This window comes from Ptychodera flava, chromosome 13 (genome assembly GCF_041260155.1).
Source record: "Ptychodera flava strain L36383 chromosome 13, AS_Pfla_20210202, whole genome shotgun sequence".
Taxonomy (NCBI): Eukaryota; Metazoa; Hemichordata; class Enteropneusta; family Ptychoderidae; genus Ptychodera; species Ptychodera flava.
The window spans coordinates 35,498,149-35,516,206 of NC_091940.1; the positions used below are offsets into that span (position 1 = coordinate 35,498,149).

General features: G+C 36.1%; 1 protein-coding gene across 1 annotated transcript; it reads right to left on the minus strand.

Moving 5' to 3' along the window:
* Positions 1-560: 560 nt before the first annotated feature.
* Positions 561-15,082, minus strand: LOC139148286 (uncharacterized). The gene is made up of 2 exons (XM_070719645.1): positions 14,481-15,082; positions 561-5,751 (listed from the first exon to the last, which is right to left on the minus strand). The coding sequence occupies exons 1-2, from the start codon at positions 14,715-14,717 to the stop codon at positions 5,278-5,280; spliced, it is 711 nt and encodes a 236-aa protein (XP_070575746.1). The 5' UTR covers positions 14,718-15,082; the 3' UTR covers positions 561-5,277.
* Between the last annotated feature and the right edge of the window lie 2,976 nt (positions 15,083-18,058).

The following is an 18,058-nucleotide window of genomic DNA, read 5'->3' on the forward strand; positions in this document are numbered from 1 at the left end:
AAAGGTCAAAGTTTACAATGTAATAGAGATTGTGTTGAAAGAATATCTTTTGATCTAATACATGTGTAGTCTCACAGCAGAATACATTTTCAAATGGCATGACTGAAGAATATTGGGACCATATACTACAATATATTTCAGATACACATTGCTAGGGAGTATCTCCATATTCCCATTTGATGAAAGCCTCCCTAAGCCAAGCATATATCCACCATAAGGAAGAGATGGCCCGGGTTTCTTCAGGTGGATCATTGCTCCACACAGGTGGCATTCTCTGATACTCAGAGCATTTTCTAGCCTAAATGATGAGCAACTGTGCAAAACTTTTACTGCCACACTTGCTCAGATGATAAAAGTTCTCTGAAATCTGCAAAATTACATTGATGTAAAATCAACCTGACAAAATTTACATATTCAAAATAATCCAGGTGAAGCAATGTGATCCACAAAAGCTTGCAAGAAAGACAGCTTTATAATGCTTCCACATTTTATGATAAAATGACAACTTGAATTAAAATATACAACCACTTTACCTCAGAAAAATACATCTTTTTTTTTTTACATTGTAAATATTGACCAAACCAAACGACAAGTCAAGTTTGCCCAGTTTAACAACAGGATACTGCACAATAATATGAGACATAACTGGAAATTCAGATTTTGCCGTGTCTGGTTCATCAGAGATTTTGGACAAATCTTTAAAGATTTCAGTAACTCTGTTTACTGTTGACTTGCTGTTAGCGTTGCATCACTTTCTACATTTGTCTACATGAGCTGCTGAAAAACAGATGAAAAGAGATCTGCTAATTCATTAATATTCAAAGATTATGAAAGTTCCTATTTTTGGCCATCAACAGACAAATTATCTTGATAAAACTCAAGAATTGAATACTTCAACAAAACAGCACACTGGACATGCATATCCGACAAAAACTGTGAGAAGTACTGAATTGGCATTACCCACAATGCTTCTGAAATTGAGAATTTGGTTTCAGGTACACTATGGCATATAGCTTTGTATCGCGGCAGTTTAACAAATTCACAGTTGTATCGACCATTGTGCACATCAACCAATCAGTACTTTCATAACAATGGCACACTTTGCAAAAGTCTTTTGATTTCAGACTTAGTGAAATTAAACATCATGCTAAAAAGTACATTGCTGATGTAATGTGTAAACATGAATATCACTGCAGTTTCTTTCAAAACATTGAGAGTCCTCAACATGAAGACAAAGGTCCTTCCCCAGCCCATAATGTAACTAAATTATAAATGACAAAATTCAAATACACTTATACCGACACTTCAACATTTGTCGTTATCTCTCTTTTTGATAATGCTGATCTAAGCTTGGATGACACATCAAGTGACAAAATTTTGAAAACATCAATTTTATGACTAAATGTATTGAATCATCTACGAAGATCGTCACATTGAACACAATATTTCTATGATGTAAATACAAGTTTGCTAGATCTACAAATGTGATATTTATGTGAGAAATAATTAATTGGTGTATATCGTCATGGTTACAACTGCCAATCATTATATCTCAATGACAACTAAATGTTTGATCTCTGATTTACATGTACCCTGATTTCATCATTCTATCGTAAAAGTGTTGGTGAAAATTTCTCTGATAAAGATGATAAAATTCCTGATCAGAAATATGGAATACCCATCCTGTAGGTATGGAACACCCATCCTGTAGGTATGGAAAACCCATCCTGTAGGTATGGAACACCCATCCTGTAGGTATGGAACACCCATCCTGTAGGTATGGAATACCATCCTGTAGGTATGGAATATCCATCCTGTAGGTATGGAACATCCATCCTGTAGGTATGGAATACCCATCCTGTAGGTATGGAACACCCATCCTGTAGGTATGGAACACCCATCCTGTAGGTATGGAACACCCATCCTGTAGGTATGGAACACCCATCCTGTAGGTATGGAACACCCATCCTGTAGGTATGGAATACCATCCTGTAGGTATGGAATACCCATCCTGTAGGTATGGAACATCCATCCTGTAGGTATGGAATATCCATCCTATAGGTATGGAATATCAATCCTGTAGGTATGGAATACCCGTCCTGTGGGTATGTCCCGCTAAGTCAAACTATCAGCTCTTTCTCTTTCCACTGGACTTCCTCCAAGTAAGAAGTTTACTGTCAATGTTCTTCTGCCAAACATTTTTTGCTCTTACATGCGAGAGTAATATTGATAACTAACAGTACATAGAACTCGAAACCATGAACTTGTGAAAAATTGAAAATGGTGATGGATCAACAAGAAAGAAGGGGTGCAAGTGGTAGTTTGTGTCAATTTTTCAGCAGCTGAAAATCGGCACTGCCGTCTTCATCAGTGAGTTAAACAGTAATACCTGCACGGAATCACATGGATTGCTCTTGTTTTGAGAACTTCCATTAAACTTGACGGATGAAGGTATGTCAAAATGTTTCTTGAAGTCACAGATTTTCTCTTCATTGCGTGGAACAAGGCAAATGTAGAATTTAATTTGGTACTGGGAAAGAAAAGAAATTTCTTTGGTACTAATCTTCATGAATAGAGTGAATGAATGGAAATGGAACAACATGGAAAATAATCTGGTCCCCAGGTCCTGAAAAAATACAAGGACCATTTTGGTATTCTACTTGCAAAAGTGATGAATAAGTTGAGTGGGGTAACATCACAAAGGGTGTATTATCAGACAGAACTCATCCAAACTGTGCAAATCTCACTGCTAGAGGGGTTTGGACAATGATGATTTTCAGTTGTCTGGGTGACAGCATCACTGCAATCTATTCAAAGGTACCACTGTCCACTATCAGCTCACCCATTGAAAGCATTAGACATTTGTAACTTGAAGCGCATTGATATATTTATCATCACAGTTTCACATGATGTGACTGTGAGATCACTAACTTTCGTTTCAGTAACAAAAGTTGAAAAGTCATGATGCAATTACAAAACATCTGAGTCATTCAATTTCAAACACAACACTGTAACTGTTTACCATGCGGCTGTAGAAGTTCATTACCACTGTCTCTGCCAAGACAACACTTGTCACACAATTGTGGAGCTGACCAGAACAGACTTAAATAAGAACATGCATGCTACACAAATGACACACAAAGAGGCAACTCAAGCATATCGCATTACCAATTTGAATTGACCCTTGACCTCACTTCCTCAATCACCAGGGTTTTGTAACAACAGGGGGGATGACATTCCATTAACCCACAGTTACTCTACCCTAGAACCGTGATTAACCCTAGGTAGGTATCCTCACAGATCAAGCAGTAAGGCCTCGATGTGACACTATGTGGTTCAGCATGTACACACAACTATACAAAAGAATGGGAAATGACAAGAAATTTCAATTAAGCAAAATTTACATTTCAAAACACAACAGTACTGCAATCATAACCCACTGGGTGCAAAAACCACAACAAGAGTAAGTTGGAGACAATGATGTCCTGGTTTCAGAAAAACCTTGAGCCGATATCCTGGAAGGATCTAGGACAGTAATCTAGCATCTACTGAAAGTCTCTCCACTGGGACAAAGTTTGAAGGACACGCTCTTGGACTCATTTATAGTCAAACAATGCCTTGAATACGATCTGCCTTATTAGAAAAGTGTTTTAAACTTGTACTAGGACTTGAAAAGACAAATATTGTTGAGAAATTCAGAATGCGATCTGCTCAGAGAGGGAAGCCATCTGGAAACACTGACGACACAGCTGTTCTCTATAGGAAATGACACAGTTCAATTAACATGAGTTTCCTCATTCAGGTTTTACTGATATCACCAAAGAGACCATGATGAGGTCACATAAGGTCACTGGATAACATTGCTACTTTGTTGCCAAAGTTAATCTTAGGTATGTGAGGTCTAGTACTTCACAGATGTTAAAATCTTCCAGAATTATGGAACTGGTCTGGTCCACAGAGGGTATTTCATACACTGTGTTTTGTAAAAGAAGTTTTGCATTTTTATGACTCCTAGTGAAGGTATGTCGAAATACACAGCATAAACATAACAAAAGCAGTGCATCAAGTATTATTTGCAGTGTTATTGTTGACAAGTGAAATCTAGTTAGGCAAAGGTTTGCTTGTCAATATTGACATCAGACAAGACACACAGACAGTTATAGTTGACAAGTTGAAAACTTGGCATTCTCACATGATTTTTACAGTTAAACGCAAAACAGTTCTCCATTAACAAAACAAAATTACTGGAAACACATCAAAAGATACAGCTAAAGGAGCTTTATGCAATAGCTTTCCTGTCAAAATAAGACTTCAGATGCCATGGTTTTGTAAGAAATTCCCAGCAATGCCACGGCTACAAGGTTTTTTCCACTGATTCACTTTGAAAGGCAGAAAATACTAAACTCACATCACGTTTTACTGATTGGAGGAGCAAGCCATAAAGACAGGACTTATTTTCACAACAAAATGTGAGTAAATTTACTCCACATTCCAACATACTGACAAACAGTTGAAGCAAAATAACCTGATGATCAGAAGTGAAAACAAGACAGGGACATATATACCGGTAGATATCTACTTAGCAAACACTAGCATTCAAAAACTCTCGGATGAAAACTTTCACTTACACAACACTTAAATTATTTTTGTGATTCAGAAGCACTTGTTTGCAAAGTATAACTTAAGGGGTGAAGGCCAACTTACGGCCAGGATACCTTCTCATAATTTACACCAAAGAAAAAAGTATTTATCACTCTTTCTCTTGATCTCAGTGTAGAATATGGCACCTAGGATTTGTTGAATAGTTTAAGCATGCTGTCACGTTTCGAAATTTAAAAATTTGTGAAATTTGCATTGCACCACCATTTGAAACAATGAAACGAACATCAAATGCATTGGTGAGTTGTGGAAAGTTTACAGCGATTCTAGTTGCTATGCAACAATATGAAGGCACTAATATCACTAATAGTAATAGATACAACATTGGCCAATCATGGTGGCTGCATTCATGACCCCTAGATGACCTTCCATCCCGGTACTTGTGTTGGTGATGGCCTGTCCATGTAATTTCAAACTCTACATCTTTCCGCTTAGTTATTCACCCCGTGCACAATTTCAACTTCTCCTCTATGATGCTACAATCAAACTATGCATTTTCTAAGCTAGGAAAGCCCCTAAAACTGACCCTTGAATGACTAAATGCCACAAAAAGATATCAGAATCTAAGGTCATCTGGGGTCATGAAAGTTGACAAAGATGATGTACATCATAATCATATCATAGCTGACATTTTGTTTTGAGCCAATTTATAATATCGAAAGCTTTTGGCTGATTTTCGTCGAATGATTCTGATATCTTTATTGTACTCCTTGTCTTCTTCAGGTCATCTCTGTCATCAAGACACTGCGCTATTTGGTGATACATCACTTCCACGCCCTCGTCCGTCTTCGCCGACACTTTGAAATGCTTTATGATCTTTATGTTCTGCGTTTCCATGAATTTTTCAGCCTGCACGAGTGTTTCAGTGTCTTCGTAGTCTCTGCCTTTGATCAAGTCTATTTTGTTGCCTATCAGGAAAAGCTTGGCAGCCGGTTCACGGCTGATGATGCTCTCCGCCCAGTACGAGACGATCGTGTCAAAACTCTCATAGCTCGTGACATCATACACCATGAGCGCCGCCGACGTTTGTCTGAAGTAATTCTCTGTCAGCGATCTCATTCTCTCTGCACCTGCTGTGTCCCAAATATCAACCTGAAATTCAAAGATAAACAATATTTGTACATGCTCAATATGGTATATATGTATCTTTTTATGATAAAATGTTCAAGAAAGAAAACCATCATTGAATTCCCAAATTTTCTCATGAGCAGCAAACTTTCTCAAAATTATGGTTAATATCATTTTACAGCAATTGCTTCACATTTTTTGAAATCTTGAATTACATGATGGTAGACCTTCAGTATAACTGTTGGTGCATTGATTATATCACTCCTTTTCTATCATAGTTACAAATTTGTTAAATTAATGATATCTTGTTCAAGGCACTGGAGGGAGACTTTGGATTCAATCGGATCCCTTTTCCTCCCATGTCCCCTTTCTCAATTGATTTAGAAGTTTCTTTCAATTTCCTTGAGCCATCCCTTTACTAATGCATGTTATATATTAAATTTCCTTGAGCTACAACAAACTTCTTCAAGACAACAGTGCATCAAATTGAGTTACATCCTGCCCCTCACACACAATATGACACAACTCTACCTATCCAGTTCAAAAGTGGATTGGACCATGGTCTGGTTGTAATAGGCATAGTGTTAAAATATGACGTCATAGTACTGTATATGTATCTATTGTTGATACTATTGTCATCTGTTCCGGTAGTACCGTAATCACAGATATTACAATGCAACTTATTCAAAATTAAACAGCACTATTTCAACTATTATTGTTCTAATTAAGCAAAAAGTAAAAAGCAGCATATTTTCAGCTTGCTTGATTTTGGAACACCCACTATCATGTTAACATAGAATAAAAATAATAATTTCTTGTTGCACTTATTAACAAAAAACTCCATCTAAAAGTTAACTGATCTGTTCAAGAGACATACATGTAGGAGGTATTTATCACAATTTCCTTTACAAAAATATTTCTCTCAGCTGAGGAGATGTTGCATATAAACCGATTAACAACACAACTGAACACTAGACTACATATTGACTAAACTTTGACATACAATATATTTATTTTTATCCCAGTATTGATTTTGTGTAATATAGAGTTAAAACCATTAACGATCAACTCTTTGTTAGATAACAGATGATGTTCACTTCTTGATGGTCAACAAAATGTGTCCTCAATGTTAGATTTGACAAATATTTTATGCAGTGGGACAAAGAACTCATTCAAATAAATGGACTCGCAGCATTGATTTTTCCATTGTGACCTACATAATAATCATCAACAGATATGGCTTCCTCAGTAAATGAGATAGGTCGTAATCATTACAAAATTTATGGCATACTTGAGACTGAAAAATCATGTCGTCATGACATAGTTGAATTTTCAACTAAATTTAGATGATCAAATTGCTGAGTGTTTGATTATCCAGCCAATAACCAGTGTTGGCTGAATTCAATACACATATCATCAACATTGTAAATGACAATTGTAATGTATGTTATAAGGTCAAAGGTCAGTATTCAATGATGTCAATTTTGTCACAGAATAAAAATAAGATATTGGTAAGATGATTCTACATGCATAAATTTACAATAGGTTTACAACCTTAGTTAAACCACACTTTACCACAACGACCACAAATGCACATTGCAAGTTGTATTTGTGATATTTATGTGTTTTGGTGCCTTTGTTGGTATTTCAGAGATGTATTTTTAGTAGCCAGAGGTATTTCATAATGTGAAAAGCTCAGAAAAACAAACATACATACTTGCCACTATATACATACAACATTCACATTTCACATGAGTATGTGAGTAAGCCTATGAGATCTATGATCACTTTGACAGTCTGTTGCTATTGACCAATTCTGTTTTCAACAATCATTGGCTGTGACTGGCAATGTGTTATGACAAATTTTGTGTGTTCTGTGTCTGTATTTACAGCTGTGGTTTGTGATAAAGCCCTTGGCATGTGATTAAAATGGCGATCCATCATAACATAGGTGATGAAAGATGTATCAATGTCATTATCTTTGCAAGTTTGAATTCTAAAAATCCTATGAAAATTTTTTTCACAAATTTGCATATTTCATATCAATGACAGAACCATGACATAATTCTGGATAGATGCTTCTCTGTTTCACATTTTTTGTGCCAACTTCAAAATACCAAGCCAACTGAAATTAAAAGTCAACCTTTGTAAAAACACATAGCATATGTGTACATGTAGTGATTCCACAACAACATAAACATTTACTCATGTACATATCCACACAGATGAAAACATTTGATGTAAATTAATATTACAACCATCATACTCAGTCTGGTAAATATATCATTTATAGAACAAGCGACCTAGCGGCCGATATAGCTCCGCTGTGTTTATGTAGAGAATAACTATTTTTGACACATGTTGATGAAGAAGGAGGAAATCTTTGATAGCTCAATGCAGTGGCCAGAAAAAAGTGGCTAAAATAAGCTGCAAAAATACACAATTGAAGATTTCATCATACTTTGAATATATCACATCGGATCATCCCTAGGAACATGTCAACCAAAGCTATCTGATGAGTAGTGTTTTGAGAATAAAATTTTCTGACCAAAAATGGCAACAATTGCCCCCCAAAATAAAAATTGCAGATTTCATCATAATTTCAAAAGATCAAATTTAGTTCATCTATAGAAACCTGTATACCAAATTTCAAAGCTGTTAGACCAGTACTTTTTGAGAAACACATATTTTGACCAAAAATGGGAAAAATTGCCCCAAAATTCAAATTGCAGATTTCATCATTATTTCAATAAATATCATTTAGTTCATCTATGGAAACCTGTATACCAAATTTCAAAGCTATCAGATGAGCAGTTTTTGAAATACACATTTTTTGACCTAAAATTGCAAAAATTGCCCCAAAAATACAAAACAACAGATTTCAAGAGAAATTAAATATATATTACTTAGCTCATCTGTACATGTGTATACCAAATTTCAAAGCTATCAGACCAGTACTTTTTGAGAAACACGTTTTTTGACCAAAAATGGCAAAAATTGCCCCAAAATTACAAAATTGCAGATTTCATCATAATTTCTACAAATATCATTAAGGTGATCTGTAGGAACCTGTATACTAAATTTCAAAGCTATCAGATGAGTACTTTTGGAAATACACATTTTTTGACCAAAAATGGCAAAATTGCCCCAAAAATACAAAATTGCAGATTTCATCATAATTTCAATGCATATCATTTAGTTCATGTGTAGGAACCTCTATACTAAATTTCAAAGCTATCAGATGAGTAGTTTTGGAAATACACATTTTTTGACCAAAATGGCAAAAATTGCCCCAAAATTACAAAATTGCAGATTTCATCATAATTTCTACAAATATCATTAAGGTGATCTGTAGGAACCTGTATACTAAATTTCAAAGCTATCAGATGAGTACTTTTGGAAATACACATTTTTTGACCAAAAATGGCAAAATTGCCCCAAAAATACAAAATTGCAGATTTCATCATAATTTCAATGCATATCATTAGTTCATGTGTAGGAACCTCTATACTAAATTTCAAAGCTATCAGATGAGTAGTTTTGGAAATACACATTTTTGACCAAAAATGGCAAAATTTGCCCCAAAAATACAAAATTACAGATTTCATCAGAAATTCAATATATATTACTTAGTGCATCTATAGAAACCTGTATACCAAATGTCAAAACTATCAGACCAGTACTTTTTGAGAATACATTTTTTGACCAAAAATGGCAAAAATTGCCTTAAAAATGCAAATTTGCATATTTCTTCACAATTTGAACAAATCTGAAATAGATCATCCCTAGGGACATATGTACCAAATTTCAAAGCTATCTGACTGGTAGTTTTGAAGAAGAAGATTTTTAAAGATTTTTTTACCAAAAATGACAAAAATTGCCTTAAAAATACAAATATGCAAATTTCACCACGATTTGAACAAATCTGACTGAAGTCACCCTAAGTAAACTGCATTTTAAATTTCAAAGCAATCGGACAAGCGGTTTAAGAGAAGAAGATTTTTTTACCAAAAACACCAAAAAATGCCCCAAAAATACAAATATGCAAATTTCACCACGATTTGAACAAACTTAAGTGAGGTCACCCAAAGTGAACTGCATATAAAATTTCAAAGCAATTGGACTTGCGGTTTCAGAGGAGAAGGCAATTGTTGACGGACGACGACGACGACGACGACGACGGACGACGGACGACGACGGACGACGACGGAAAATCAACCTATTTGATAAGCTCCGCGTCGCTGACAGCGGAGCTAAAAAATATTATTTGTATGTATATACAGAAAGTCCCTGATTGCAGCCAAACCTATTTTTGCGATTCAAGAACATTCTTGATAAGTAATTTCATCAAGAAATTGAAAATTGAAAATTAAATCTGTGAACTAGTGCACTGTTGTAATTTTCTATCGTCATGAACAGAGAAGAGTGCAATTTTCATGACATTCTGCATGTTGTAGCTCTGATACATTTCTCCATTTTCTTGTCAACCTCTTAATTTCCCTTGGGAGAAATTTATAAAATCTGTTTATTTATCACAAGTGATCATTCTTCAATCTATGTTTCATACACGTAGGTGACAGAGCAGACACCTGTGTTTCGCATCATGTGTATGTTTTGTCCAGGGGTTTTCTGGCATTCAATGCCATGCTAAATATAGACAGCAAAGCCCTGAATATATATTATAATATCCTGAATATAATGAATAATATGCACAGAGAAATCGAAAACATGATAAAACAACATTCACTTTCATGGCCCATAGGAAGTGACAAGGACATCAACCCTGAACACAAGATCATTTTATTTGCATAAATCTAATGGGTGGTGTATGTTGTGTTCTGTATGTGTGCACTGTGCCAAACAATTTCAAAATCTAAATTCACACAGCTTACAAGCACAAAATAAGACCAAGCACTGACAAATTTAACTTGTGATTTAGGATTACGGGCTATAGAGAGTATTTATATTTGTGTTAACAATAATTTGCTCATAGAAAGATTGCAACTACTGCAAGAAATTTGTGTTGTTATGTATGCACTTGATCACCTCCAGACTGCCATACATGTTGGATTAAAACACCTACATGTCTACACATTCAGTAAAATCAGTAACACAGTATTAAACAGACTTTCAGTTTCTTAAAATGTTGAAGCTGTGTTTTTCTCATTTACTATGATGCTGGAGACCAGCTCTAATCACAGACTACTCCAATAATGGCTAAACAATTTTTACACAACATTTACAATAACCTAGGACATTGCCCTTGATTTAAACAAATACAAAGAGTACTGCATCTACCTCAGTGTATTATGCTGGGAATTTTTTCTCTGACACTTCAACTGGGTAAAGTGACACTGGTCTTGTAATGTAAGCAAACATGAAATACTAGATCATATACAACTCTGACTAACCAGTCACGTAGACGCGATATGATTCGTATATCCATAGAAGCCTGCATTTCCTCAATGAGCAATCAAAGATGACATCTCAGGTCTAACATCTAGTGATCTACTTTGTTCAACTATTAGCCTTGACGATATTTTCATGAGCACTTCTGTTTGTCAAAACATTTAATCTTGCAGTTTATACTATGAAAATTATAGATGTAGACAGGACAGAGAGGGCTCAGACAGACAGTTTTGCATTGGTATAGGGTTTCAAATGATGTTTTGCTGGCATAATAGGTTGCAAATTTACGCTATTACATGACAGGAAATACCTCTACTATGATCTGATAAATTCTACAGGCATTAGCTTTCATTGCCAGCATTTGGGAAGGATGTGGGATTGTTCAATATACATCTCTATTATCTTAAGGACAAACAACCATTCTAAATATTTAACAACAAAAAATAAACATAGGGCCAAAGTCCCTGAAGCTACTATAGACATGGATACAAAATTAAGTATTTCCTGACAGTATGAAATTGTCTCACTTAGGTCATCCTAGGGACCTGTAAACCAAATATTAAAGCTGTCTGACCAGTGGTTTTGAAAAAGCAAGCAACTCAACAGTTGACAGAGCTCTGCTGTGTTATGTAGAGAATAACCTTTTGTGACACATGTATTGATGAAGAAGGTGGATATCTTTGATAGCTTATTTCAGGATGGCCCGACCAAAAATGGAAAAAAAAAATCCGTAAAAATTCAGATTTGCATATTTTAACAAATCTAAGTTGGGTTATCCCTTGGGACCTGTATACCAAATAACAAAGCTGTCTGAACAGTGGTTATGAAGAAGATTTTTTACCAAAAACGCCTTTTTTGGCGCTAATTTGCATACAGAGATACATACATACATACATACAGACTGACGGTGCACGCCGGACGGATACCCATCCCAATAGCTTCTATAGACTATATTAGTCTATAGTAGCTAATAAACGAGAGTTACATTCTAATTGAAGTAAACAAGACTTGCTTAAATCAAGATTTACGTCATAAAAAAACAGCATATCTGTCAGGTTATAAAGAATCTTAAGCTGGTTACCTTTATCAGTATTTTCATCCTATTAACCAAGCACATTTTAACTTTCAAATTAACATTGTAAGTAAGTTCTGTTGAATAAGTTGAGACTGTACATACTCAGAGAAAGCACACTGAAGAGACAAATGTTTGAAACTTAAGAAGTTCAAGGTCATCAAAAGCATTATAAGGAATCATGTTACACTTTCATTGCACTGTTTACACAGATTGCATAATTGCTAAAAATAGCACGAGGAATCTTACAGCCCAGCTTTACCATAAAAACCCTATCACTTTGACCACTCTTTTAATTGACCACTCTATTTTTTCCTCAAAAAGTAATCTTATTTTATCCTTACCAAGTCAACCATAAATGGAAATTAGAACTTTCTCTATCTCTATTTATTTGACCACCCTATCATGACAAATTATTATGGGCAATTTCTTTTAGATAACATAAATGGTGGTTCAGAATATATCAAAGTTGGGATTCAGGAAAGTTGCCTTAACATGTTTTAATCCTCAATTCACTATGAACTGTCAAAAAAAGTTGAACTTTCTGATAATTCTACACTAAAATTATTTTGGCTTTGATGATTCCTAATTAATTCAATTATTTAAAATCATATTAATTATTTTTTTCTGGGTGAATTGATAGGGTTTATACAGTACAAGAATTACATACAATGTAAGTCAAATTTTGACCAAAAATGACAAAAAATTCCTTAAAAATACACATTTGCATATTTCATCACAATGTGAACAAATCTAAATTGGGTTATCCCTAGGGACCTGTATACCAAATACCAAATAACAAAGCTGTCTGACCAGCGGTTATGAAGAAGAAGATTTTTTACCAAAAAACACCTTTTTTGGCATTAATTTGCCTATTTTCAAAGATATCAAAAAATTAAAAAAAATGGTTTCTCAAAATCATATTTTTCATCTACACAACAATTATCAAATCAGTAAGTACTGCAGTTCTCAAGATATTTGAGTGGACGGACGCCTCACAAACGGACATACATACATACATACATACATACATACATACATACATACATACATACATACATACATACAGACTGACGACGGACGCCGGACGGATACCCATCCCAATAGCTTCTATAGACTATAGTCTATAGTAGCTAAAAATGGCAAAAACCTGTACAGGTTATTTTCTTCAAGATTAATGGAAGGGGAAATTCTCATATTCTCTGCAGGGCCCATATAATAATAAATATCAAGCCCCAGTGCTCAATGTGGAAAGCAGAGCGTTATAAATAACACAAATTAAGTACAAAGTAATAATATGTGTTACTTAAGTTTCATGCATCTTGTAATCTTCAGATAGAAGTAAAGGATATAGAAGTAAAGGATATATATATATATATATATATATATATATATATATATATATATATATATGTATATATATGTATATATATATGTATGTATATAGTGGCATTTCAAAGTTGATTCTGAGAAATGACCAGGTTAAGGAGTATTATGATTGTGTGCAAATATCAATGGCAAACCTATCATCTGTAAGGTCATACATAGTGCGGCACTCATGTCAAGAGTCGTGTGTTCTATGAAATAACACCTGGCTGCAGATCAGAGACACAGATCCTGTCATACACGCACATGGCATTTGTTTTTGGGGGGTTGATGTGTAGCGTCTCAGAAGCTGTTATCCAATTGGGTGGCTGAATCTTGCAGTTATATTTGAATAAAGTCTAGATTACTATGAATAGTGACAATCGACCAATCTGCTATAACCTTCTGAGCACGCTGCCCAGGATCAGCAGTTTTGTTTTTCTCTGTAAACAGAACTGTGACTACCCCATCCATAATTTATACGAGATCAAAAAAATTAAGTGTTCGCCTGCTGCAGATTTTCCTCTGTCAGTATCTTGTGCGATTTTACATGTAAAAGAGGACCCCAGTCTCCAAACATGGCATTCCATTCAGGGCACTGGATGCAACGTTTTGTACAGCAAAAGCATTTGCCATTGGAGCACACGTTTCATCACCTTGGTAGGAAGTAAGAAACACTGTGTGATGGATTGCTTTCCGTTAAGCAGACATACACATAAAACATCCGGAACGCTGAACCCTAATGCCGTGCAATTTCGCCCTGAACCGTGAACATGGGATGTCATCTAGACCGCAGACGACCCTGTAGTCCCTCCGGGGTCTGAGGTGTACACATTCCGCCGTACTTACCAGAATGGGATCATGTTTGCGAGCTCTGTACATAAGGCAAAATATCACTGATCCTTACCTCTATCGGTTGCCCATTGCAATCTTGAAAGTGTCGAGGAAAGCTAGGACGCGTCGTAAGGGTAGTTTCCGTTGTCCTCGGGAAGCTGAGACCCATGTACCGTCGGAAGAGACTTGTCTTTCCAACTCCAGCATCGCCCAACAGAATCACTTTGTGGGTACGCAAGGTCTTTTCCTGTTTGTGATCGTTGTTTTGTGACTGTTGGGTAGAAACCGGCAAATTGGATTCAAACGACATTGCAGAGTTTGATGAAACACAACTTTAAAGTTCTCCTGATTCCCGCTCTTCAACACAGATATTTCATCAGTCGGTTTATGTACTCCCGGCCATGCAGGCCCAAGCTCAGGATCCACTTTAGAAGATTCGTGCCTACCACCAGCTGTCTCGTCACATACGAATAGAGCTGGGTCACTGCTTGTCGTCTACAACATCTATATCTTTATCATGCTCCACGAGTTATCATAAAATGGGATCCTAAAAAATTCTGAACGTCCAAATTTGCTGAATAATACTGTATGTTTGAGCGAATACGATAAAGGAGACACTCATGGCAGACGCCATATACACACCATGCTCATTTGTGTACTGCATGTACTGATGGGAGCCAGTGTAGTGCGTCACGTGACCTGATCAGGTGTCATGTCACTTCGAAGCACAGTGAACGTGAAGCGAGAATGAACACACAGTTTCAAATGTTTTGAACGATGTTGTGTTTTATTCACTAGAGTTCCTGAAGCCAAAGAATGCAAATATTTACCAATCGTCAAACTAGTATTTAAGCTTATAGGGTTCATAGTTAGGGCAAAATGAACGCGAAAATGAAAAATAAGTATCGCCATCATCATTAGGTACATTGAGGACGAATTTCACTGCGTCACGCAGAATGTCCAAAATACAACATTCACCAGACATTCTATTTCCATCCACAAGTTTGTATACGCCTTGAAAAGTTTGTGTATCTTTACTCAAAAAAATAAACTACCTCTTGTGAAAATTTATTTATTGTACCTAAGCTTATCCTCCCGTGAAGCACCGTCATCCAGTGTTTGTTGAAGTTTAAGCTTAAATTCTTGATTTAATCGATTTAATTGAAGTAGGAATGTCATTCCAATGGTTTAATAATGCACAGAAAAAAATATTTTGAGTACTACTTAAATTAACTTTCGGAAATAAAAAATCATTACGTAAAACCGATCTAGTAGGGTAGGAATGTGACAAAAAGGACGCATAATGATGTATTGTGTGAGCGTAGTGGTTATTTCTCAAATCGAAGATAAAGGTACATGTGTGATATTTACAAAGTTTACGAATATCGAGGATACCTAGCTGTTTCAAATAATGGTGCAGAATGTGAGTGAGGGTCAGAGAAAGAAATCAAACGAACAGGTTTCTTTTGAAGTTTGAAAATTTGGTTGTTGTAGGTTATATGTGTGTTGCCCCATATTTCAATGCAGTAATTATATGCGGCAGAATTAGGGAATTATACAACATCAGAATGGTTGATTTGGGTAGAAAATGACGCAGATAAGATAAAATACCTACTTTTTGGCTAATCTTATTGACCACATTTTTAACGTGAGATTTCCAAGATAAAGATTCGTCAATTGTAACCCCAAGATACAACACAGAAGACACATTCTCTAAGGGAAAACCATCAAAAGACAGATTCCCATTCAGAAAGATGTTCTTTTGCGGTGTTTTAAAGATCACATAGTTAGTTTTTTCAGTGTTGATTGTAAGCTTGTTTGCTTTACACCATCCTGACACCTTGTCCAAGTCTGTGTTTAAACTGTTAAGATCGACATTGTTGGTTCTCGTTGACCTAAACAGGTTTGTATCGTCAGCATAAAGCCTGAATTTAAAAATATCAGTTGAGTTTTGAATATCATTAATGTAAATAAGAAATAGCAGAGGACCAAGTATTGATCCCTGCGGCACTCCATAGGTGATTCTCTGTATATCTGACGAACAGCTGTTTATGTCAACAAATTGTCGACGGTTTTCCAAATAAGACTTAAACCAGCTATATGCGGGCCCACGAATACCGTAATGATTTAACTTACATAGTAGAATGTCGTGATTTATGGTGTCGAATGCCTTTCTTAAATCAATAAAGACACCCGAGGTTACAGAGCCATTGTCCATTTCTGAGTGGTAAGATCTGCTGAAGCAAGTTTAGTACTGTGACCTTTACGGAACCCATATTGTGTTTCAACGAGAATGTTAAATTTGTCTAAAAACTTACACATCTGCTTATTAACAACACTCTCAAAGATTTTGCTATAAGTTGGTAAGATAGATATTGGTCTGTAGTCTAATACTAACTTCATGAGCGGAACCTTTTTTAAATATTGGGGTGACCTTTGCAACTTTGAGTTTATCAGGGAAAAAGGTCCTCTCAGACACTGTACACATCAGATTTGGCTAAAAAAGCTCTCTATGGCTCCTCAGGAGATTTATATAGGATGGTTGGCAAGTCTTAAAGTATGGAAATCGATCCCAGGGCCTAGGAGTGGCACATGTAAAACAGTGTGTATCTTTGCGTCAGAGGCGGAATAAATCTATTTATCCAGGAAATCTTAATCCCGACTGCTATGTTTGTACGCACATAGAGCCAGTCGACGTTAGGGACACAAAAAACAACACGAGGAACAAACAGGCAGTGGTTTTGAACAAAATCAATGTACCCGGTACTTCACCGATGTCTGTAACTCAGTACATGAAAATATTCGTAGCTTGACGCACTTTGAACATAGCTCGTAACAAGTGAGAGCGGAAAGCCCACAGAACTACGTGTACAACTATAACAGCCACTCATGTAGTTGGCGCTCAGTGAAGATTTTTCGATCAACAACTTTGACGGATGATGGACTGACCTTTTCTACCGCAATTGTTATCTCCCTCGATTCAGCACAAAATTTTCGTATGGACTATTGATGCGGTGTTTACAGTTGTTACGTAGTGGTAAATCCTAGTCGTATTTACGAGTGCTGCGTAAACAGTCACTGAATAAATTTTGCACGCATTTACGAGCACTGGATATTACTACCGTTTTTAATCGAAAACCGTCCGTATACGCACATGACAGTTGTGACAAAAACAACACAAAAAATCTGGCGTACATTGTTACTGCATTACTTTGACCAAAAAATCACCCAAATGCCGAACGGTGATCATACAGAACTCTGCTGCAGGTTTCTGGACTAAACGACCCCAAACCGACCGGGTCCCAGTCAACTGTGCCGGGCTCGACGTCTACTCTATCAGCGTCAACTCAAACTTTCACTCCAGAAAACTTTACCCCACAAACTGGGAATATACTAAATTTACCTTGAAAAAATTCAAACTTGTATCGTATTGAAAAAATCTTACCGGGGCCACGGAGCAAATTAAAAAACCAACAAACCCCAACAGAAACAGTTGAATGATCATTAGTGTGCAAGGTCGCTGTATTATATGTCAGGGTGAAAAAATCTAGCTTTGAAATTTCTGGACGGTACAAACGGCGGGGCAGAATTAGACAAGATTACGACCAATGTGTTACCGCCGATGGTACATAACTTACTGTTGATAGCAGG